The 24253-nt window shown below is 33.8% G+C and overlaps 1 protein-coding gene across 5 annotated transcripts in view; it reads right to left on the bottom strand.

Annotated features, from left to right (window-relative positions):
- The window catches only part of LOC106065314 (uncharacterized), a 52814-nt gene extending 33524 nt beyond the window's left edge, over window positions 1-19290 (bottom strand). For 3 of the 5 annotated variants that reach the window (XR_008773675.1, XM_056004159.1, XM_056004160.1), the window contains exons 1-5: window positions 10303-10374; window positions 5385-5472; window positions 4970-5223; window positions 3776-3827; window positions 1771-1812 (exon numbers count right to left, since the gene is read on the bottom strand). Coding sequence is in view for 4 of the 5 variants with exons in the window: in XM_056004159.1 (XP_055860134.1) it covers window positions 1771-1812; window positions 3776-3827; window positions 4970-5223; window positions 5385-5472; window positions 10303-10371 (505 nt within the window). In the remaining variant the exon portion in view is untranslated. Of the gene's footprint in view, window positions 1-1770; window positions 1813-3775; window positions 3828-4969; window positions 5224-5384; window positions 5473-10302; window positions 10375-11133; window positions 11205-14324; window positions 14426-19183 lie in introns of those variants that run through there. The other 2 variants (XM_056004161.1, XM_056004162.1) reach the window with 2 other exon arrangements.
- Window positions 19291-24253: the final 4963 nt, after the last annotated feature.

Here is a 24253-nt window from a genome sequence, read left to right as displayed (position 1 = left end):
GATGTAACGGTCATCTGTTTATATGGTCCGACTGGATACAAGGTTATGGTATGACCAGCACTACGACATTACGTTTTACTTTCCTTTACTGGTGTCATGTACTAATAGGCTAGGGTGGACTCAGGAGCGCCCTTTAAATCCAGAAATTAACTATCCCAGTCTTTACCAAGATTCAAACACGGAGCCCCTCGGTTCGGAAGTCAAGTTCTTTACCATTCGGTCACCACGCCCCCATCATCTTTGTGAACCTGCAAAGTCCCTGGTGTAAAAGATTTTACACAATTATTTATTTTTTTTTTGTACCTGACAAGCGGTGGGAACCGTAGTCGAGAGTACGTTTGAACTTGGCTTGGCTACCTATGAAGGGGGCTCGAGGATTGACACCCGACTCGGGCAGAGTTGTGTTTACTGAGCGCCTAAAGGCAGCACGGAAAACCTTCTCCTAGATACCCCCTTCCCCCCTCCCCCCAACTAGTCCAAAAATGAGATCGGAGCATGCTATAAGCCTATAAAAGCTATAACAATAATATTAAGAAGAAGAAGAAGAAGAATGATAATAATAATAATAATAATAATTGATCGGTAAGGACACTCCCCCTTATTATAAATACTCTCCGCAAGAGGTTCTCGAGTCTACTGAACATCTGCTGTACTGGGATAGGGCTATTCTGACCGACAAAACGGTAGATTTCAATCGCCCGGATCTACTGTTCATCGATAAAAAAGAAAAAACCGCTACCATTATCGATATCGCCGTACCACTGTCTCATAATTTAAGAAAAATTGAGATAGAAAAACAAAGAAAATATGGGAACCTAGGCTTGGAGATTAAGCGTCTATGGAAATTGTCCAAAATAACAATATACCCCATTGTTATATCAACCGAGACCTCACAGACACCTTCAAGGCCCTTAACATTCCTAGGAACATCTTCGTTGCCTGTCAGAGGGCGGTACTGCTGCAGACCTGCCACATCATCAGAAAATTCCTCAGTGGAAACTGTTAAAGGGACTACGATGAATTTTGTTTCTCTTTAGCGAAACTCGACCCTGGCAGCGCCAGAGAATGACTACCCGTTCATTTCTAACATAATAATAATAACATGCAAAAGCGTAGAGAAAAAAAGCGTGTGGCAGTAGAGATTTTATATTTTTAAAAAGAAAAATCAAGAAATTTGAGGATTTTTTTTTTTATTGTTTGACAATTCGTTAAAATTGTTCCAGTTTATTTCAGGAACTAAGGGACTATTTCGTACATCAATACTGAATAGCGCTTCTCGTAAAAAAAAATATTTATAGATAGATAGAGAGCCAATTATTTATGTGTTAAGTAAACCATAGCAACATACTCGCACGTACACACACACACACATAAACACACACACACACACATATAGACATATTCAGTATAAAATATAGGACTTTCTACAACATTTAATTTTAACATATGTAACTTTATAATCATTTAATATCAAATTAAAGCATTCAGCCTAAAATATTCCACTTATTAAAGTACTCAATATATAATACAGTTATAATATATTAGAAAAATAGAAAACGACATTAGCAATAGAAAATTTGGCACTTCTTCAACTAATATTAAGTTGAGAATAAAATAAATACGGTATTAAGGGTAACATCTCTTAGTTAAGCTACATTCCGTGGTATTTAGGTTTTCTAAAAAAAAAAAACAACATTTGATGAAAGCCTTATATTTAAGAATAAAATATTGTTAACATTTTAGCGAAATAAAACTTTTTAAAATAATTACCGATTTTCTGTGTAAACATATCACATTCTTTACTATGACTTTCTGAAATAAAAAATTTAATGCATTTGACTTCCTATAATTAGTTTCTTTATGATGCGTTCCAAAATACAAATGTGTGGAGAAAGAAAGTGAATTAGATAACAACATTTCATTTTTAAACAAGATTACAAAGAGAGTTTGTGTTGCCACACAGACTCAGAGGCGGCCCCCGTGGGAGACGGATCCCTGTCGGTCCGCATATTCGCAAGGAATATTCAAGACGTGATTTTGTTTTGACTGTTAAAAAGTAGATTAGTTTTAGTATTTTATAACATTGCAATATTGACATATTGACAATCTAGACTTTAGAAATAAAAATCTACACTTTAAGTCTAGAAATTAAAATTATAGATCTTGATATAGTCTAAATCATGGCTGTCTGGTAGTGCGGTTCCCGCGCTGCACTGTCATTTGGATTGATCGATGGTCCCAGGTTCAAACTCTGCCCGCTCCCATCCCCCGTCGTCCAGCAATAGGTTCGGACTACAACTCTAAAGGAACATCCGAAACATGTAAAACAACAAACATAAAAAATAAAAAAAACATAACCTCGTCAAAACTATCTCAATTCAGTTTAAAAATTCAGAACATTTTAGGTCGCATCAAACTCATTACAAGGCTTTGAAAACACTAGATTTGCCAGAAGTGAAAAAAAAAACATCGTTGTTGTTGTTGTTTATTAATTACTTGTAAATCTTGTGAAAATTAGTCATATTCGTCGATACAGTGAGTTCCAAAGACTTAACACATTATGTCTACAGCAGGGAGGAGCCATTTTAAACATGTTGAAACCAAGAACAGCTAGCTAGCCAGGAAAACCAGTGACTTGGCAGAATTTAATTCATTGATTAATATGCATGACTAAATGCATGACGCTTAGGACGTAATCATCTTCTTTTTTGAAGTAACGTCTGTATTATATAAGATAAGATAAGATAAGATAAGAACAATATCCAAGCATACTTGGAGCAGAAGAGTTTGGAAAATATTCTTCCAAGAAATTTTAAACTTTACCAAAAATGAATACATCTTGTCAAATACATCAGGTGCTCTAATAGTTGTTAGAGAAAAAAAAAACACTTTAAAATCGCCATCATTTAGCTTGTAAATATTGGTTTTCTTTTCTCCGTCTTAAGCCAATTTGACCACCGGCGTACAATGGTTATGCTTAAGCTGGGTTTGGCTAAATATATATAGGTCACTTCCAGGGTTGCTTAACTATGGGAAAAATTGCATTCCTCATTCGGACTCAAAGACCAATCTTTTTCATAACTGGCTTTCTAGACGTATTTTGCTTCATTTAAAACAAATGTCGGCAACGTTCAAATGGTGGATATTAAATGACGTTTTATTTCCTTTAGCTTCAGAAATTCTGATAATAAAATTTCGTTTCAAATGAAGCATTGTGGTTTTTCTATTCCTGGTGTAGCTATGGAAATAAAATATAGTCAAAAACCCTTATTATACTTTATTTTCCAGAGATCCATTATCATATTTTTTTAAATAATAAAAAAATAGTACCTTGTATAAATAGATGACATATTACTACTTAAAAATGAATGTGCTTTTCAGTTAGTTACGTAAATCTTCACCATAGTATCTATGAATCTGCAATGGAGTAACATTGTATTTCTCCAGGCCATTAGATAGTTGTAATTTAAACCTGTTACAAATATTTAGGCTACAACAAATAAATTGCTTCAAAAGATTTTGATTCATCAGTTTGTAAGATCTATCTTTGAATGGCAATTCTAGAAAAAGAAATAGAAACTACCAATAACACATTTTGAACAGTGACAAGTCTTTTAGACAAAAAAATCTATTTATTGGTGGTCTTAGGTGACCCCTGGAAAATCATGATTTGGCCCCCAAGATTGTCGCTACCACAGGTTGAGAGCGCCTGGTTATAATTTCATGATGTAAAAGTAGCCCATACCTTCAAATAACAGACAACAAAGAGACAAACCTTGAATATGCTTGAGCGTGATCTGTTCAAAGTTCTTTTCAATTTTCTTCATCTAAAATAAATTGTAAACGAATTTAATGTTAAGAATCAAATTATCTTACGTCAGAAAACAAAAAATATATATCTTTATTCTGCATAATAATTTATACTAGCAAAACAACATCTAAATCAGATTCATAGAAATAATCTCAAAAATTTGGTGAGTGTTAGGAATTTTAGAGAATAAATACTTATAGGAGTTAATGGAGACTGAGATCGCTTATTTGTTTGTGGATTGGTTTCTTGGCGTTATTTTTCTCTTGGTTTCGCCCTTCACCTATTGGCGTTTATAATTGTTTCTGTTTAGCACAACTTTCATGATTACAGCATACTAAACTTGCTAGGGTCCAGTGACTATTAAGAACAAGAAAGAGGGTGAAATGGTGTGTTTCTATGGTGACGGGGAGAAGAAGTTAGCGATTAGTTGGTGACTACGTAGTGTGAATAATGCAGATAAGTGGCACTGTCATGAGCTGTCCTATGTACGACAGACCTGTCCAGAATGCCACTGTATAAAGACGTATTTTATGTATTAATTTAGATTATGATCAAAATACCATTTGATATTATTTCCTAAAGTCTACTACATTTCTTTCATTTCCACTCAAGTTAAACGTGTCTATATTGTAATCAAAGTTGTATTGAGTATAGTTCACAAAAAAGTTCATTCAAGTTTTTCAAGTTTTATAATTTAAACTATAACACGCCTATATTGGTTTATATGTCTACCAGCAGTTTGGTGCTACAAGTCAACTACCATCCAGAACAGGTGATGCTGTAAAGAAAGATGTACAATTAGAGATTTTCACAGGATCCCAGAAACACCAAAAAGCATGTTATTTATACATTTGCCTTCATGTATCATTTTTAGGGAGTTATAAAAAAGCTCAGGATTGTTTTAAATTAATAAAGATGAAACATGGCGATGATTTTCATAAGCTGTGGCTCTGTCATGGTAAATGCATGATATGGGAATACCAAATGCAGCCTTTCCATAAGTTCATCAGCAGAGATTTTTAATTTTTAATTAATTTTTAATTTGGATTTTTAATTTAATTTTTAATTTTTTAGGTATACAGATTACTCATTAAATAGATAGAATAAAGGTCCTTATGCAGGCTTGAACATGCAGAAATAAGTTCTAATAAATGTTACCTGTGCAAGTTTTCGTTTGTGAAGTTTTGTATTTTCACTTGCTAATTTTTCCCAATTACATTTTAATGATAGTGCAAATTCTGCTAACAATTCAATTTTTTCACAATGTTCTTCCTTTCCCTGTAGAAGTATTTCTAAGCATTCCTCTATCTTACTTTGATCTTTTAGTTTATGTTGCAGGGAAATCATTATTTTCCGTTGATCTTTCACTTCAGTCTCCGGATAGTAAAACTTTTCTAGTGCATTCGTTTTATCTGTAGAATTAATAATTTATTTTAGGATTGTGTTGAAATGTAAAATTTGGCTTCTAGAATATCAATATTATTTTTGTTTCAATTAATTAATAATGAAAAAAAAATTGTACAATCCGAAAAACGGCCAGCTCCTCTACCACCGAAGCAAAAGCCACCCTAACCTGCGTTATCTGTGGACGGGTGTGTCTCTCTAAAATAGGTCTCCACAGCCACATGAGGAAGTGTGCTCTGAGATGAACCATAGCCGTTCTACGAATGAAGGAGGCCAATATAATATATAATAATATTAATATGTCATAATCACAGCTATGATTTTCAACATTTTGAACATTCTTTTCTTTTAACTGATTATCTTTCAAGTTATGTATGTATGAATATCTGTATGCATGTATGTATTTATGTATGCATGTATGTAGGAGTGTATGTATCAAAGTATGTACTCAATATTAAAGTATAAAACATTTAAATGCATTTCATAAGTATTTATCTTTTATATTTTGTACTCTAATAATGCACAGACTTTTACATACTCTTACTTAGATTGATTTATGGAAGAAAAATAAATAAATTAAACTTGCTGATGTGTTTTAAGTGCTCAGTAAATTGTTTACACTTTAATTGGGAAGAGCCGTGTAGGTAGCTTTTATTTTTTGACAAGGCTAATAAAACCAGGTGCGCAAATGTTTAATTAGGCCTATTAAAACTTGTTAATGTTTGCAAAGAAATGTTTTAGTGTACAGCAGTACGCCTGTGACGTCATATGGAAAAATTCATTCATAAAACATTCTAGCCAAAATTAATTTTTCGATAATGAAAGATTTTCAAACCCATATAACGATCGACCACGAGTTTTTCCCATGTGGCCAATGAGTTGCGAATACATACATACATACATGCTTGATTAAGAGTAAAGGATATCTGATCTAGGCTAGTTGATTTATTCTATTGTGTATGTCTTGAACTGTAAGTCTGTTAATAAGAAATCAGAGTAATATTACGCGTACAAAAACACTTAAGTCATCTTCTGATCAGCGCAAACAATACAGAACCAGGCTAGACAAATTACATTGGCGATCCAACACTAAACATGAACGGGTTGTATCACAGTAATGAATCAGATCGAAGTCAATCAAGTACTTCAAGTCAACGACCAAGCCAGAGCGCGACAAAAATTGATTGCCTGATCAGCAAAGAAGTAAGTAAATTGACGCCTAATTAACTGATCGTGAATTTTATCAGTCGTAATCGCCATCGAAGCCTGATTCAGAAGAGTTATCGTGCCGAGAAGCTTCTGTTTATCGTCGTAAGAAGGTTTGTACTAGACTAAAACAACATGAGGTTCAATAAACACAATGATCTTATTAGTCTCTATTTATGTTCTTTACTCCAGCCATTTGTTCTCTAAACTGACTTCCTTTTACACACAGTCCTGACACACTGCTGTTCACTCAAGCATGTACACTCAAGGTCCACTGGTCATTTCATACACACTGCACTACCAGCCACGCAAAACACATACACTTACTATCACATCTCCCTTCTTGAAAGCTTTGAGATATCAATTGACTATACAAATGATTTCTGTCTCACTATAAACTAGGGGTGCACCGGATAGTCGCTCCGGCTCCGGCTTCTGCTGAATATCTGGCATTTTTTACTATCCGGTGATATTCGGCTCCGGTCAAATATCATTACCGGATAGTAAACCGGATAGTAAAAAGTACACCTATTTAATATGTATAAAGTGGACCTCGTTCCATTAATGTCTGTTGTAGAATGTATTAATGTTTATATTAAAACAAAATAATGTGCTTAAGAATAGAGCCATTATGAAAATGCACTAAACATCGTTTATTATAAAGACAAGGCGTGTTAATAACTTAATATAAATAGAAATGAAACTTTACATCATAAATGCGCTTTACATACAGAGCAGCAATGGCTGGCACTTTTTTTCAATTTGTCTTGACCTTTGAGTAGGTTAGTTAACATGTTAAAATGCTACATTCCTTGACTACGTCATGCTGACCAGACGTCTGTCTAACTGTGTGCGGGTATATCTCCAGATGTAGAGATGAACAACTCCCACCCCTTTTATTTGTTTTGTCCATCACATTGAGTTTTTTTATAGGCAGGTGACCACAAGTTCAATACGATGGACGTAGGTTTAACGTCAGCGTATTGACACTCTCTAGAGATCACACCTTTCGAGGGAACTGAGTTTGTTTACTTAGTAGTTAATCTTTATTACGAGGGCTGGACTACAAGAGCCACACCTCTAAGGTAACTAGGTATATTTCCAGATGAACAACTCCCCCCCCCCCTTTTATTTGTTTAGTCCATCACATTGAGTTCATTGATTGGCAGGTGACCCTAAGTCAGATACGATGGACGTAAGCACTCTCTAGAGGTCACACGAGGGAAGTAGGTTTGTTTATTTAGTAGTTAATCTTTATTAGGGAGGCTGGACTACAAGAGCCACACCTCTAAGGTAACTAGGTATATTTCCAGATGAACAACTCCCCCCCCCCCCTTTTATTTGTTTAGTTCATCACATTGAGTTCATTGATTGACAGGTGACCCCAAGTCAGATACGATGGACGTAAGCACACTCTAGATGTCACACTAGTGAACTAGGTTTGTTTACTTAGTAGTTAATCTTAATTTGGGGGGGGGGGGGAAGGGTGGAATGGACTTCAAGCCAAACATCTACACGGGTATCCGGACAAAGAGTTTGCTTATTTGGAGAAAAATCTTAATCACTTGGTTGGGCTAGAGGCCACAAATTTTCAAGTGTGCCGAGTTACTTGAATATATAAATCTCTATTAGTAAGCTGAACTAAAGATCACACGCACCTAAACGAGTGACCTTTAGCTACACAGAACACAAACCGCGAGATTATATAGCCCAGTAAGCCAGTAACTAATTATTTTGTAGAAGACACGATCAGGGCTTTCTTTAAATGGAGAGCTAAACACCCCCTACTCTTTATTTTATTTCTTTGGTCCTTGACACCCAATTTATTGATAGACATTGACCATTTTAAAGCCAGAATGAAAAAAACACAACGTGCTAACAAAGGATATTACACTGTCAATAAATATTACGGTTAAATAATTTTTCTAACGTGTTAACTTGAATATTACTCCTGCACTTAAGTGTCTTCATATGATAACATATTCTTAATAATTTGTGACAGTAACAATAAGGTATAAAAAGGTAAAAAAATAAAACCAACCAATATAGGTATGTGATTTAAAGTTTCGTAAAATGTTCAGCAACACAAGACACTTAGGTATCCGGCTCCGGCCCCGGACGAATATCAAATTTTACTATCCGGTCATATCCGGCCCCGGCCGGATATCAAAAAGTACTATCCGATGCACCCCTACTATAAACAAACTAGTAAATTGAATACATGTTTAACACAACAGAATGTTCAATTGATAATATTATAAATAGTAACAATGTATTCTATATATGTATTGGCCTCCTTCAGTCGTAGAACGACTATGGATCATCTTAGAGCACACTTCCTCATGGGCTGTGGAGCCATATTTTGGAGAGACACTCCCGTCCACAGATAGCGCAGGCTAGGGTGGCTTTTGCTTCGGTGGTAGAAGAAAACGGCGTTGTCTGAGGGCTGTAAAGATGCTGGGAATACCTGATCGCGCAAGGATCTCAGTATTGCACACTATTTCATGTGACTTTCAAGATCCTACTGAGACATCTCAAATGGAATGAGTTTAATTTTCTCTTTTGCTTTGCGTAGGTGGTCCATGATTCACTGCCATTCAGTGGTGTACGCATAACGCATGCCTTGCAGACTTCCATTTTGGTCACCGTAGTTAGCTTCTGGTTCTCCCAAACTGATTCTAGCGAAGGTCGAGGCAGCCTTCCCTGTGCGTTTTTTTTTAATCCTCTCTTCTAGAGACAGGTCATCTTGAATTGTGGATCCCAGATAGAAGAATTAATTTAATGTATCCAGCTTGTTATCGTCTATGAGGATGGAGGGTGGTGCTGTAGCAGGTGGTCCAATAGCATTTGTTTTCAAGCCATATGTAATAATATATTATAATTTAATATATAATATTATTATATTATAAATTTAATATTATTAAAGTTTAAATAATAACAGTGTCCAATTCTTGATCGATTATATATTGCGTGGCCTCTAAAGAAAACAAGAAAAAAAACTAAACATACATTTTTTGTTAAAAAAGAATCACACAACTTAAAAATAATAAAATAATTTTAAAACAATATTTGGTTCAAACTGGGTATCGAAGAATCGAAGATGTGATTTTGACACAGTCAGATGCGTAAACGTATTTTATATATGCGTAGTTACCAATGTAGCCTCCGGGAATTCACTCATGTGATTATTTATTGATACTATCATTATATGAACCTTTATATCTAATACTAGATCTAGAATCTAGGAGTAATCTATAGTAGATTTACGTATGTATATATACATATATACTTCGGTGGAAGGGGCATGTAACCTTAAAACCTCCATTAGGTTTGCTCATGGAATTATTTATCTGTTGTTCTCTTTGTTTTTTATTTTTTTAATTTTACAAGGTTATGTTTGTAATGTTAGGCCAGCTGCTTTTTTATTTTGGTTTGTTAGGGTGGAACCTCAAACCTCCTTGCACTAGGCAAGTGTGATAACTTTACCACCCCCTTTTCTAACCATCCTAGAATTCGATTACAGTATATCAATTTTTTTCATTATTCTTATTGATTCGCTTTATTATAGAAGGCTATCTACTGATAAGAAACAAGATCATTGTTGATTTTTTTAACAACTCCCCCGCCAACGACCATGACTTATCTATGTATTTAGTTATCTACGTATCCACTTATCGTTCTTGATTCTACAGAACTAATTATTATTTCAGCCAAATGTCCCATTCAGATTGTTTGAACTATTTTTCACATTTATAAATTTCAACAAATTTTTTATTAGGATAACTTTAAAACCAAGCCTGTACTTAAAGTATTAGTACAAGCAAAAACAAAAGTAAAACTAAAGCAACATACACTTTCTATATTCTAGTCTTTTGACTTACCATTACTTGAAGGCAAATCTGTGTATTCATTTGCTTCTGTTTCTTCATCGTCATCAGCATAAACACCATAGCCTAGAATTACAATTCGTAAAGTTAAATGGCTCAGAGCATTTAGACTAGCTCAATACCACACGCACGTAGTGTGAATGTGGAAAGGTGCGAATGAATGTTGAAAGAAAAGGACAGAAAGAATGGGGTACAGTCAACGAGGAGATGAATAACAATGTTATAACTATTCGTTAAACAGAATTTAAAGTTCTCATAATCTACGTTTGGTAGTTCTGTGTTGGTGTATGGTTAAAAGAGTCCAATCTGCTCGTAACACTAAGATACTTTTGTAGCTTCACTGTGTTATTTAGCGTCATAGTAGAGTTTTAAAAATTCTAAAGATTAGCCTATAGTCCTAGACTCCAAGACAGTTTCAAAAATTTCCTGAAAGTCTATTAATTTATTAAATTCTTTAATTAATTTTACACGAAGAAATACCCGAAGATTTAGACTCATTTTGTATACTAAACAAATGCAAATTATATTTTATTTTATTTGAAAATTTTTACATATATACTTTAGTTTTTTTCAGTGTGGCCAAATAGCTAGTAATTTCTTTCCAAAAGATATCAACTTTATAATGACTAAGAAAATTGTAACAGCCGTTTGGAGAACCACGTCAAACAACCCACTAAGAATTTTTAGTCCATGAACATGCAAGCGGAACAGAAGAATCGTAGAAAAGGTTGTGATCATTTCAATGTCAATATAACAAAATGTCTTAAAATGTCTTAAAAAAATATCTTAAAACTATATTTACAGTTTCAAAGTTTGAACAAATACCTGCCATATTGACTCGTGGAAGTATAATTTGGAATCTTCGTATTCTTACCCCATTAACAGCAGATGTGTAACTAGAGAAACAAAAACAAAATATTTTTTAAGATAAAATGTCCATTATTTAAATAAAATAAAATCAGTTCTTTACAAAAAATGTTTACTGAAACTGGGTATAGAACCCGTGAAATGGACCCTTGTTAGTTGATTGTACTAACCATGTTACCCATGAGGCAGGCGGGTGAAGCATAATTGTGCAATTATTTATTAGTATTTTCAGAAAGTAACCAAGACTACTTGAGCGCCATAGATGCTTGCGCTCCATCAAGAAAATACAGTGGAGGAAAGATCGCACTACAAACAGCGATGTCCTTGCGATAAAATCGCTTGCATAATTGATTTAATAAACTAAACTTTTCTTTGCTTCGTTTGCTTTTGGAAAACAAAAAGTAGTCTTTGCACCTAAACTTTGCAAGCCACAACGCATGGTAAAAAAAAACTTTTCATTTCTCTTCTAGGTTTTGAGATATGAGTGTCACAGACGGACAGACAGACATTTTGCACAAAGCTAATAGCAGCTTTCCCCCTTATAGGACCGCTAAAACAAATGACTTCTCGTGTTTTGATAATAAAAAAAACAAGATTACAGAGAGAGGCTGCCTCTGTCGGAGTCGGATCCCTGTCGGAGTCGGATCCCTGTCTGATCCGCCTGTTCGCAAGGAATATTCAAGACGTGATCTTGTTATGATTGTCAAAAGCTTTTTTTGTCGTTTATTTTCTGCCAAATGTTTTACATGTTTCGGATACTCCTTCAAAGTTAAAGATAATTTACTTCCCTTTCCGAATCTCCCTCTGGACGACAGAGGATGGTATCAAGCAGTGTATGAAAAAGGAACTGTCGAGATAATCAGTCCTGCGCGCTAACCGTACGACCAGGCATTGCTGTTAACCTAATAACAAACTGGTTACACTTACAGATTCAAACCTTCTTTGCAGTCTTTAGAAAGATTGCAAAACAAAAGGAAATAAAAGTTTAAATAATTGAAGCAAAGTACAAATTCATTGTGTCGAAAAGGTTGTCTTTCGGCTCAGCTAAGCTCAGCTTTCGAAATAAGTTCTTGGTCTTTTTTATTTAGCAGTACTTTGGGTAACTTTGAAAACATCAGAAAAATACTTTGTAAGGCTTGAAAATAATGAAGATAAAATAAAGCTCTCAAGCTCTTAGTAGTGTTTATATTTAGTGTTTATGGATCATCAATGCAAAACATTAATTATGAAAACATAATAGTTCATTGTTATTAACTTTACTATAAGGCTGGACAATTTTTTTTATTCTATAAGATACATTATAAAATTATAAAAAAAAATATTCAAAAATTAGAAAATGTAATCTAATACTTCAATAGCAATTATATTTGCCTACATTCCTGCAAAATTTCAAAAGAAAATAATAAGAAATGCACAAGTAGATAGCTTTTATATAAGAGTATGTTTACAAAACAAAATGGCCGCCGTTGCCATAGCAACAACATTTTCAAACTTTTTTTTCTAGATTTTTGATAGGGTACTCCTATATAACATTCCTGTATAATATCATTAGATTTGAAGCACAAACAAAAAATTTGGTCTCTAAGTGTTTCCCCTACCCTTAATAGCCTATTGTTCAAAAAGAAATATATTACACATTACGGCATGACAACTACCGGATATGTACAATACGTCAGAAGGGCGATTTTAGATAATCTTTTGGTATTGAGCATTTTCATTTAAATGGAACTAGTAAAGGATGTAGATCCACCTATATTAAACTTCTGATTTAGCACTCTCAATATCTATATCATCTAGATCTAAAATATAAATTTGTGTCAATATAGATGCAAGTTACATAAGATTGTAGTAAAAAAAACAACTAGATAATCTATTAATAGACTGAATGCAATATTAAATTTAAAAATAGTTTTATTGTTTTATAACATTTCAATATTGATCTACATATTTGGAAATAGAAATCTACACTTTAAGCCTAAAACATGGCTGCCTGGTCGTGTTGTTTGCGCGCTGGACTGTGGTTTGGATTTATCGATGGTCTCAGGTTCAAACCCTGCCCGCTTCCATCCCCCGTCGTTTAGCAGGAGGTTTGGACTTCAACTCTGAAGAAACATTCGAAACATGTAAAACAACAAACATTCTAAACTAGAACAAGAAATTCTAAATCTAGGATCTACAAAAATTTTTTTTTTGAATATAAATCTACATTTATTTTTTAAAATCTAGCTTTGTTTAAAAAAAAATATAGATCTAATGTAAAAAATCTAGATCTAGTGGTTAAAAAAATCTAGATCTAGTGTAAAAAATCTAGATTAAATATAAATCTAGCTATTATGTCTTATAAATTACGAGTCAGATTACGAGGTCTAATAACCGAGTTGTTTTAGCATTTCATTGGAAGAATTTATTCCATATGACGTCAAAGGAAAAAAAATTCAATACGTCACACGGCCTAGTTAGACAAAAAATGTCTTCTATACAAGCAGCTTGTCGAGAGCTCATACGCATAGGTGCACCGAGTAAGTTCTTTTAGCATTTCATTTAAAGAATTAACTCCATAATATGTCAAAGGAAAAAAATCCACAACGTATTACGGCCTAGTTAAACTAAAAAATGCCATGTATACAAGCAGCTTGTCGAGGGTTCATAGACATTGGTGCACCAAGTGAATTTTTGTAGCGTTTCATTTAAATAATTATCTACATATTACGTCAAAGGAAAAAAATCCACTACGTAACACGGCCTAGTTAGACTAAAAATGTCATCTATACGAGCATCTTGTCGAAAGTTAATAGACATTGGTGCACCGAATGAGTTTCTTTAGAATTTCATTTAAATAATTAAATACACATTAAGTGAAAGGAAAAAAATTCATAACGTCACTATATATATATATATATATATATATATATATATATATATTAAATAATAATTAATGACGCATTTTTGTTTTGTTTTGTCTGTCAGTCTGTCTGTCCGTCATGTTAATATCGAAAAAACAAAACAAAACCAAAAGATATTGAAAATCTGATTAAAATCTAATTTCCCTTCCGAAACTTTGCAATAGTTTAAGTTTCTATAAAAAAACTGTTCCGGATGTTTATCTATTTTTAGTAAGAGAAAATAAGAATTATAGATTAATTAATTACCTTTAATTAAATTTTCGGGATGGTCTTGTATAAATATTAGATGTACCATAGCCTTGTGGAGAGATCATCAAACCATACATTGGTGTTAGGAAATTGTTTTCCTTAAAAATCGGAATATAACATTATCGATAATTAGATTTTCTAACGTTTTAGCTAGCAAATTAAATGAAGTGTAATAGAGAAGTGCAATGTTGCATAAATAGAGTTAAAATATTTTTTTTAATAAAAATTCCGGAACACCTAATTTCCGTAAATGAGAAGATTATTTTTTTTTTATTAGAACAGGGAGTTTCAACAGTTATTTGGCGTTAGTACATTTTTTATATAAAATTCGGAACATTTTTGGCGACGTTTTGTAAGAAAATAAAAGTAATGTAGGTCGATTTATTTTTCAAAACAAATTTTGGAACAGTCTTTACCGATTAAACAACTTTTGTTATGTTTCGGCCAGAAAATTAACTGTAAAATAAGTCTAAAAAAAGATTTTCAGTAATCGTTTCTAGTAAATTACTTTCTTATTTTAAAATCCTGAACAAACTATTGTCAATAGTCATTTGACACTAATTTGTTTTAAGGATATGTGGGACACTAAATTTAGGTAAAAAGGTAAAAAATTTCGATTTTCAGTTTTAACATAATTTAAATAGCCCAACCATTTCTGGACATAAAAATATCATTTTCATGATTGGCAAATAATTACTTATTTTTATATTTTATTTTCGTAAGGTACATACAGCTGTCTCTTTTCCAATTTTGTTTCGTTTTTTTTTCGATTTTCTCAAAATACTATTTGTATTCACTTTTTATACTACTCCTTCACTAATTCTGCAAAGAAATCAATCAAACTTGTTCAGCTTATTATTTATACCATGTACAACAACTTCTATAAAACATTTTCTAAGTTTCAATTAATATTTTATCTTTATTGCAATAAAATATTAGAAAAAAAATATGATTTTCTTTAGCAAGGTTAGAAAAAAATTTCTAAAAAAAGGTTTTACTATATTTTAAAACTAATTTATAGTAAATGTTCTGGAATAATTGGTCTACACATTGTATATTTTTGTTTGGATGACAACCATAATTAGAAAAAAAATTTTAACCACATTTTTTTAATGGCTATTCATAGGGAGTATACATATAAACTTTGGAGAAATGTGATTAATAAATAAAAAAAAAAAGGTTTCAAGTGTCCCATATAACCTTAAGTTAAAAATACGAAACAATTAATATCGATAAATAAACTATAGTGACGTACTGCCAAAGAATATAAGTGTAATATTAGTCAATTATGCGATTTCAAACAATCATTTAACATAATTTATTTTTTCTAAAACAATATCCGGAACAACTTTATAGTTAATGAAATATAAGTCAGTACAGAGATTTTCATTTAGCATTTATATGCTATTTACATAAAAAAAAACGGAACAATATAATAAAGATCATGTGTTTTTATTTGCAACGTTTAAGCATGGAAATAGAATTAAATAATTATAAGAGCAAACAAACATTCGTTGGCATTGATTTGTTTTTCACAAACATCCGGAACAATCTATTAAAGATACTTAAAACTATTGCAATATTTCTAAAGGAACATTAAAAGTTTAATCAGATTTTCAATAGCCTTTAGTGTTGTTTTTTTTTAAATATAACCGTGACGGACAGACCGATCAACAGACAAAACGCACAAAAATAAGCTTCTTTTATTCTGATGGGGGCACTAAACAAAAAATAAATAAAATCTGGTTTTAAGGAATTAGTTTAGCCATGGGCGTAGCCAAGATTTTTTTTTATATATAATTAATATTTATTACATTCTGACCCTTTCGGAAGACGTTTATTGTAGACTCCCCGCCCTTGCTAGCAAGGGGGTCTGGGGGAGTTCGCAGCTCTCCCCCAGCGCGGGGCGGAGCCCCGCCGCCGAGCACTATTTCTGGTATTGAAAGCCAACAAAATGCATATTCTGAGGTATCTACAGTGCATTATCTTGCTATTAAAAAGTTTTATTTCACAAACCTAATGTGCTATTCTTACTGACTTAGACCCTCTCGCGTTGTTCGGCGCAAAACCTCATGCGACGCTCTGTCACAACCTTACTAAGGATTCGATTCCCAGTTCGGCATATGATTTCTTTGATTTAGACCCGTTCTCTATGACTGACTCCTAAAATCTGTCTTAGCCATCTTTGTTGAGCCACATTCAATGTTTTTCTATTTCGGTAGAAGACTATTCACACTTTATTAATGGAGCCCAAGCCACTGGTAGAAATTTGTAACCTTTCTTGACTACGCTCTTGGAATTACATGACTGTATTTCGCTTTAGATTTTGTATCGAAAAGGAAATTTTTTTCGTCAAATCATCTGTTGAGGGGTTATAAACTAAAAAATCTCTGGAGTTTTTTTTTTTTCATTTTAATTCAAAACCCCATTTAGCTACGATCATAGAATTTGGTGACTGTAGTTTGCTTTAAAATAATATTGAAGAGAGAGGTTTTCAACTCTAAACGCTCTGTAGGGGAATTTAAACTCAAAACCATCAGGAGGGGTTTTAAACTTTAAAGAAAAAGCCTTCTGGAGGAGGGGGATTTAAACTCAAAACCCCTTTGGCTAAGCTCATAGATTTTATAGTGAGTAATTTGCTTTTTTTTTATATTGAAGAGGTACTTTTTAGCTTCAAACCTCAACTGGAGGGGGGGGGGGTTAAACTCAAAACCTTTTTGGCTACGCTCATAGAATTTTGAGTGTGTAATTTGCTTTTTTTATATTGAAGAGGGGGATTATCGTACATTTTGGAGGGGGTTTTAAAATCAAAATCTTCCTTAACTGTGCTGTTGGAATTTGGGGATTGTTGTTTGCATTTTTTTGTTTGTTTTATAATAATAATAATAATAATCTTTATTATCCGTAAGGAAATTTGTCTTACAATTTGTGCATTACACCAAACAAAAAACATTATAACTATAAGAAACCAAAGTGTACATTCACACAAGACGCACTCATAATTTACATGTGACAAAGTTTATACCAGATTGTTCTTATTTAATGATTTGATTGCCAGGGGAACAAAAGAGTATTTGTGTCTGTTTGTCTTTGCTATCGGTGTCTTGTATCTCTTTTGTGATGGTAAAATCACTAAATCCTGACACAAAGGGTGATTCTTTATTTCGAGGATCTTGTTAGCTTTTTTATAGATGTTTGTCTCAAACAACTGCCCAAATGGGGTTTGTTTTTTGCCAATGATTTTGCCAGCAGCATTTAGGATTCTATTAAGTTTATTTTTATTTTTAATGCTCAGATTGCCATACCAGGCAGTGATATTGAAACTGAAAATATTGCAGATGTGAGCGTGATAAAACATAGCCAAGGCCTTTTCGCTAACATTAAACGAGGACAGTTTTCTTAGTAGTCGTAATCTTTGCTGCCCTTTTTTGGGGAATTTAACTGTAAAAACCTCTGGTAGGGGGTTTAAAATTCAAAACCCCCTATAGGGGGTTTTAAACTCAAAGCCCTCTGGTAGAGGGATTTGTATCTTAAAACCCCCTGATAGGGGTTTTTCAAATCTCAAAACCCCCTGGTTGAGGGTTTTTAACTCAAACCCCCCTCGGCTGTGCTGTGGTAAGTGATGATTTAGTATTAAAATCTCACTTTAAATAAACAAAATGAAAGCGAAAATCAGTCAATTAATTCATTTCGAGGGGGGGGGGTGAATTCCAAGAAACCCCCCCCCCTCTGGCTACGCCCATGAGTTTAGCACTACATCATGTTACGCTACTACACGAAAGTCGCTGAATAAAAAGTCCATTTTTAAAAATGTGCGTGATATTTAAATACAAAGTGTGTTCTTAGCCTTTATAAACAAACATAAACGTTTTCTTTTAATTTTAGCAGCTAATTGACCAGAAAAAATATCTTTAACTAATAATTATATTTGTTGTAAACATTTTTTTTGACATTTTTAAACATATAAATCTTCTTTAATTCTGATTGGGGGGGGGGTACTTAACAAAAAATAAATAAAATCTGATTTTTAAAAAAAAGTTAGAAATTAGTTTAGCACAATATCATGTCGCGGCGTTACACTACTACATGTATTTTTATGAAAACAAGAGTTTGCATAATTAATTTTATAAATTAAACGGTTTGCTTTTAGAAAACCAAAAGTAGCCGTTGCACCTAAACTTTTCGCATGTTGAAATAATATTTTTCATATCTCTTTTTGATTTCGAGATCTGAGTGGGACAGACGGACAGACGGACATTTTGCACAAACCTAATAGCGGCTTTTCCCCTTACCTGGGCCGCTAACACAAACATAATAGCTGCCTTTCCCAATACGTAGGCCGTTAAAAATACACATTTGGGTATTCCCGATATTATGTAATAGAGCAGTATGTCACTTTGGATTTTTTAGGTTAACAAAAATAGAAAAGAACTACAGAAAAAAAAGTTTAATTTTTTAGGTTTCTAAAAAAAATATCTACAAAAAATATATTATGGGGACATTTTAAATAAATCAATTACATTTGTTTCCTGAGTAAAAATATGTATAAAATAACTAGCATAATCTATGTAGATTTTTGTTAATTTCCACATTGTTTTTCTTGTTAAAATGTGTTTTCTAAATTTATTCCAAACAATAATTAGTTTTCTTAGGAAATATTTTTTTTTCTAGAAACTCTGTTGATAAATAAATTCACATTTTTAAATAGTTAACAAACACTTTGAAGTCAACGCTACAAACATTTTCACATTCAAATTTGTCAAGACTTATCTATTATTATAAAATAATAAGATAAGAAAGTATATATTATAAAATAGATCGAACAGCACCCTGGTTACCCATTATTCTTTTCTTACCTTGATTACTTCGTGGAATTGAGAAACGCTTGCATCACTTCCAATAGACTGACACTGAGCTGACCACTGCGTTGCAATCAAGACTTTTTTTTTAAAGTGGTTTCCCCGAAAAAGCTGAATAATGCTTGGCATAGCTTGTATACATATATACACAGGTAAAAATGAAAGGGTCGTTCATTTAAGACAAATTTTATTATCCCATCCCAGTTGAACTATCTATATACATCAAAACTAGGAGAGAAATACTATATTTTAGGTACTTCAATTATAAATTAATTTATCTTATCTTGAATAGAGATATCTTATGGTAAAAGAAAATTACATCCTATGTGTTTATCTGTCGTCATCATGTCCGTCCTGTCACAACAACTTTAAATTTAAAAAAAAATTGAAGGCCTATAACTTTTGAGGAAGCACTAGGATTCGATCCCTGGTAAAGAAAGAAACTGGTAATCACTTGATCACGTTTCTTTTATGTAAATTGTCACTATGTAAATAGATCATTAAAAAAATGAAAATGATATCCCATCAGTGGCGTCACTAGAATAGGTGTCACCCGGAGAGGGAAGCCCGGGGTGTCACCCCCCTACCCAGGAAAATAAAATCTCCCCCTAAAAAATAAACTTTTTTTTCTTTATGTTAAACAATAACACTGTAAGCTAATTCATTGATTGGTTATACCCGAAAATGATTTTTGATTCTATTTTACAATAGTTCTTTTTATAGTTTATCTGGAGTTTCACTGAAACCTGGCTCAATGAGCCGACTCTTCTGTTTATCTCGATAAATTTTACGTTTATAGAGCAGACAGAACAATTAATAGTGGGAAGTCAAAAGGAGTAGGACTCGCAATCTATATAAACAAGGAATACTACAACGCCAATAATGTGAACATCAGGAATAAAATTTGTGACATTAACATTGAACTTATGTATGTCACACTTAGGCCTTACTACTTGCTTAGAGAATTCACCCAGGTGTGTGTTGTTGTTGTGTACATATCACCGACGGCTGACACAGCGACTGCGTCGGAAATAATTTTTGATGTGCTTCACAATGTACAATCAAAACACCCGGACTCTGTTTGTATCGTAACTGGAGATTTCAACAACCTAAATATTGACAACACGCTGCCAAACTATTGCCAGTATGTCTCCCTCCCCACAAGGCAGGGCAGAACGCTCCACAAATGCTACGTAAACAGGCTTACAAATGTAAAAGTTTGTTCCCACTTGGAGAATCTGACGAAGTATTTGTCTGACTTATACCAAATTACAAACCTACTCTTAAAACTACAAAGAGAGTTTTAAAAACGGTCAAGATGTGGTCTGAAGAGGCTGTAGAAAACTACGAGGATGCATTGAGAAAACTAACTGGGAAATCTTTATTGAGAACTGTCCAGACATAAACGAACTAACAGAAACTGTTAACTCATATCTATCATTCTGCGAGGAGTTAACAATTCCAACAAAAACAATACAAGTCTATGGAAACAATAAGCCCTGGATGACCAAAAAAATTAAACACCTTATTACTGAAAAAAAAACAAAGTATAATGCTAGCAACGAAGAGTTTATAAATGCTAAAAATAAACTGAGAAAAGCAATAATTGAAGGGAAAAAAACATACAAAGAAAAAATTGAGAATTTCTTTGCCAAGAACAACTCAAAACAATGCTGAAAGGGATTAAAGAAAATAACAGGCTGCGCCTCAAAACGAGAACAAATTTTAGTGGCTGATGATGAGAAATTCGCCAACGAACTAAATTATTTTTATTCTCGTTTTGACAAAGAAGATTTTGTTGATCTACACAAAGAACTTTTCAACACTCTGTCCAAAGGAAAACAAGAGCCCTACGTCAATTTTGTAACTGAGGATGAAGTGACCTTGTTATTTAAAAGAGTAGACGTAACAAAAGCTTCTGGACCAGACAAAATTAGTGGCAAGCTGATCAAGCTATGTGCAGAGCAAATTTTTTCTATCTTCTGTCATATCTTTAACCAGTCATTGCAAACGTGCGTAATTCCAAACATCTGGAAAACTTCAGAAATCATACCAGTGCCTAAGAAACCAAAAATAGATTGCTTAAATGATTTCCGCTCAGTAGCACTAACACCTATTGTTATGAAATGTTTTGAAAAATATATGCTTAAACAACTTGTAGCAAAAGTCAATAACAGCCTAAACCCTCACCAATTTGCATACAAAGCAGCTAGAGGAACTGAGGATGCCATTCTATTGCTTTTGGACCAGCTTTATAAGCATCTCGATATACCCAAAACATATGCACGAGTCCTCTTCGTAGATTTCTCCTCGGCTTTCAATACCATACAGCCACATCTAATGATAAACAAACTGAGTAACTTAAATGTAAGCCCTTACTTACAAGCATGGGTTCTAAACTTTTTAACCCAATGGCCCCAGTATGTTAAAGTCAACAACACCAAATCGTCAACTCGACTACTATGTACGGGTGCTCCACAAGGTTGTGTACTTTCTCCTGTGCTATACACTCTTTACACTAATGACATAAGAAGCATCTATGACTCAGTTAAACTCATTAAATTCGCTGATGATACTGCCATAGTCGGTCTTCAGGAGACGAAACTCAGTATCGAAGCTCGATAGAAGAGTTTACAAACTGGTGCACCGACAACTTTCTAGAACTGAATGTAACAAAACTAAAGAACTTATAATAGATTTTAGAAAGAAAAAACAAACTATACGTGAACTGCAAATAAAAACTACATGTATAGAACAAGTAAAGGCATATAAATATCTAGGTGTTATCATCAAAAACAAGCTTTCATAGGAAGACCACCTTGGAACTCTGACAAAGAAAACAGCCCAGCGACTCTTTTTTCTATACAAACTCAACAGTTTTAAATTAAACAAGAAGATCCTTGAGACATTTTACAGCGCGACTGTACAAAATCTGCTAACATAAGGAATAAGTTGTCGGCAAGGCAACGCCTCATCTAAACTGTTGCAACGTCTAGAAAACATCGTTAAAAAAGCATCAAAAATTACACTCACAACATTACCACATTTAAAGGAACTTTTTGAACAAACGTGCCTAAGAAAAATTGAAAAAATCTTGGAAGACAACGGCCACCCGCTCCATCAGAACTACGTCAGGTCGTCGCGAAGTGGGCGACTGCTGTCAATCGAAACAAGAACGGAGAGGTACAAAAACTCGTTCGTACCTCACTCGGTCAGACTCTATCACCGTCACTCATTGATCAGGGAACATGAAATGCACCAAGATACCTGTGTGTAGTCGCTGAATGAATTTTTTATGTTGTCTGTTCGTTCGTTCGTACCTCACTCAGTCAGACTCTATCACCGTCTCTCATTGATCAGGGAACATGAAATGCACCAAGATACCTGTGTGTAGTCAATAAAGGATCAATAAAGCAGTCTTAGTCTTAGTCTTATATAAATTAAAAATGTACAATTATTAAGTGAGAAAAATGTTTTAAAGTATTCTAGTGTTTCTCAGCTGCTTCTGAAAAGACAAATCAATACTGAACAGGTTTATGTCGAGCAAAGAATGTAGATTTGTATTGTAGATTGTAAAAAAAAAGTTTGCTAGCGTCCATAGGAATCACCTCTGAAAATAGCAAGAGAATAAGGCATCTCGAAACAATTAGTCCATATTCAGCGATATGTCTAAAGCAAATCAAGCTGTTGTGTCACAACAGATGCTGGAATTCTTCAACATCGAGACTCTTTCTTGTAATTATCGACGATGTTATAGAAATACATTAAATAAGCTGCATTCGAGTTCCCATGGCGTAAACAAAACAGAGTTAGATTTTGCAGACCACAAAGCATTACTTTGATATACAATTAAATGTTCACACAAGATAACGGATAAAGTCGCCCTCAAACTTATGCATATAGGGTGGAGGTTACCCAGTACCTCCATCAACATTGGTCCTACAGATCCTGAACAAATAGAAAAGTTCACCTATTTAGGCAGTGTTATCTCAAGCGATGAAGATGCATATCATTGTGTTGCATGTCGGATTGGAAAGTAGGAGCCGTCTTTCAAAAAGTACGCTCTATCTGAACAAACACATCAATTAAAAATCCACCTATTCAATACAATCATTATCCCAACGGTCACTAGCGTCGAGACGTGGATGGCTAAAAAGAAGCTGAGCAGTAATTGCTGAGAAGGATCCTACGAATAACATACCGAGATAATGTTATCAATTGAGAAATCATTTCTCGCACAGGTATTCGCCGTCTAAGAAAAGTGGCGACCTAACTTCGGTTGTCATGTGTGAATCATACCATTAGACAAGACGAAACACGTTTAACAAAGTCAAACTAAACATAAAAGCCGAAAAGAGGAAAGCAAAAACATGGCCGTCCACGTCAAACATGACGTCACACCTTTTTTTTAGTAGTTCTGAATTTGTGGGCACCTGCTGAGAAGTGGCTGTGAAAGTCGCCTTAGACTGATTTCTGTGGAGGTAGCTTGCAGCCTTATACGTCGAATGGTGTGCGAGGGGCTTAAGTCCATGTATTTCTGAGTGTATTACAAATGTTACGTTCGCCACTCAACTGGTCAGAAAAGATGTTTGGAAAGCTCCTTAAGCTCATAAAAAGTTGTCCGCCAATAATTTTTCTACATTTCTGATCTTCAGAAACGCTTTCTCCTGACGTCTACAACGCATTAATTTTCTCATAAAAGGAAGATTACAAGTCAATAGAATTAAATGAAGAAAGTTTGGGAGATCTCGAGAGACATTTGAGGTAGTAATATTTTCAAAGGTTGCATTTTTTCCACTCGAGTGTCATCCCCCCTTGTGGGTATCACCCGGTGCGAACCGCACCCCTCGCACCTGCCTAATGATGTTTTTTTCCAATATTAACGTATTCCACTTAGACTTTTCAGTATCAAATGAAAAAAAAAAGATTAGCGATGAAATACTTCACAGTTTTTTTGTTAACGATATCGACAAACACTCAAAAAAGTAATTTTTATTGGTCGAATCAAATAGAAATTAAGTTTGACTACAATTGAACATCTCAGCGTTATTATCGTACAATAACAAT

The sequence above is a fragment of the Biomphalaria glabrata genome, chromosome 11 (genome assembly GCF_947242115.1).
Source record: "Biomphalaria glabrata chromosome 11, xgBioGlab47.1, whole genome shotgun sequence".
Taxonomy (NCBI): domain Eukaryota; kingdom Metazoa; phylum Mollusca; class Gastropoda; family Planorbidae; genus Biomphalaria; species Biomphalaria glabrata.
This window is presented reverse-complemented; position numbering and strand designations above follow the sequence as displayed.